At 44.3% G+C, this 929-nt stretch overlaps 1 protein-coding gene across 2 annotated transcripts in view; it reads right to left on the bottom strand.

The window, feature by feature from the left end:
* LOC119590853 (methanethiol oxidase-like) overlaps positions 1 to 929 on the bottom strand; it is a gene marked incomplete at its 3' end in the record, with an annotated part of 18,823 nt that overhangs the window by 488 nt on the left and 17,406 nt on the right. For both annotated transcript variants that reach the window (XM_037939611.1, XM_037939610.1), the window contains 2 exon segments: positions 431 to 553; positions 710 to 855. In XM_037939611.1, coding sequence (XP_037795539.1) covers positions 431 to 553; positions 710 to 855 — 269 coding nt within the window.

The raw sequence follows: 929 nt of genomic DNA, 5'->3' as shown, positions 1-929 counted from the left end.
ATACTAAATCCGAAAATAAGGAGCTAGAACTCTTTCCCCGTTTCTCCATATCCCATGTTGCTTCTACGTTTCCGTGTAGGACGTGTGTTATCACGACAGACTGAACTAAGAGCACAGGATGAGGCTCATTCCGTGTAATGAAATTCAATCAGTAAAGACTAAGAGGAAGGCCAAATGTAAAATACCTAACACAGTTTGCATTAAAATCGACGTAGGAGGGGAATAATGTTATAGAGTTAGGCTTAACACAGGGATTCAACAGACTGGGCAATCAAGTGTGTTCAAATCCGAATAAAATTTGCTGAATGAACTAGAGGTCATGCTCATATTTTTTCACTGTCTAAAAGTCAGTCTGTCCAGATAATTATAATGTTACATCGTACATTCTAGCTCCATACTTTATCAGTCTAATTTTCCCGAACTGACGTACCTGATCTCATGGGCAAGTGAAGGTCCTTCGGGTTCCTTCCCAAAGTCTACCAGGAAGTCTTTGTTGAGGGTCAGACCCCCGTTGACGGTGTCCACGTCCATCTGCAGCATTACCGACCCCTTCCTGGAATTGGAACGGAAAGTACTGTGAATGCAGTGTTTCTATTTACAAAAGTAATCATTGGATTTTCCAGCCTGAATCGCAGTTCCTCAACGCCTACAAACCGAACCCGAGACGCATCCAAACGGGATACATGAAAGCGACACGTGTATATCTTACGCTACGGCCTCTGGGTAGAACTGCCGATCCCAGGGAGAGAAGAGGGAGTCTGTCACGTACAGACGTTTCCCGTCCAGGGACAGCTGGAGCATCTGAGGGCTTCCTTCCAGCTTACGGCCCTGGATGTACACTGGGTCGGGTTGTTCCTGAAATTCAGAAAGAATACAGAAGCTTCAGACCATATTCCAAAAGAACTGGCACTTACTATTTTTTTTAAATG

Source organism: Penaeus monodon, chromosome 27, assembly GCF_015228065.2.
Source record: "Penaeus monodon isolate SGIC_2016 chromosome 27, NSTDA_Pmon_1, whole genome shotgun sequence".
NCBI classification, from domain to species: domain Eukaryota; kingdom Metazoa; phylum Arthropoda; class Malacostraca; order Decapoda; family Penaeidae; genus Penaeus; species Penaeus monodon.
Note: the sequence above shows the minus strand (reverse complement) of the source record. Positions and strands in the feature narration are given on the sequence as shown.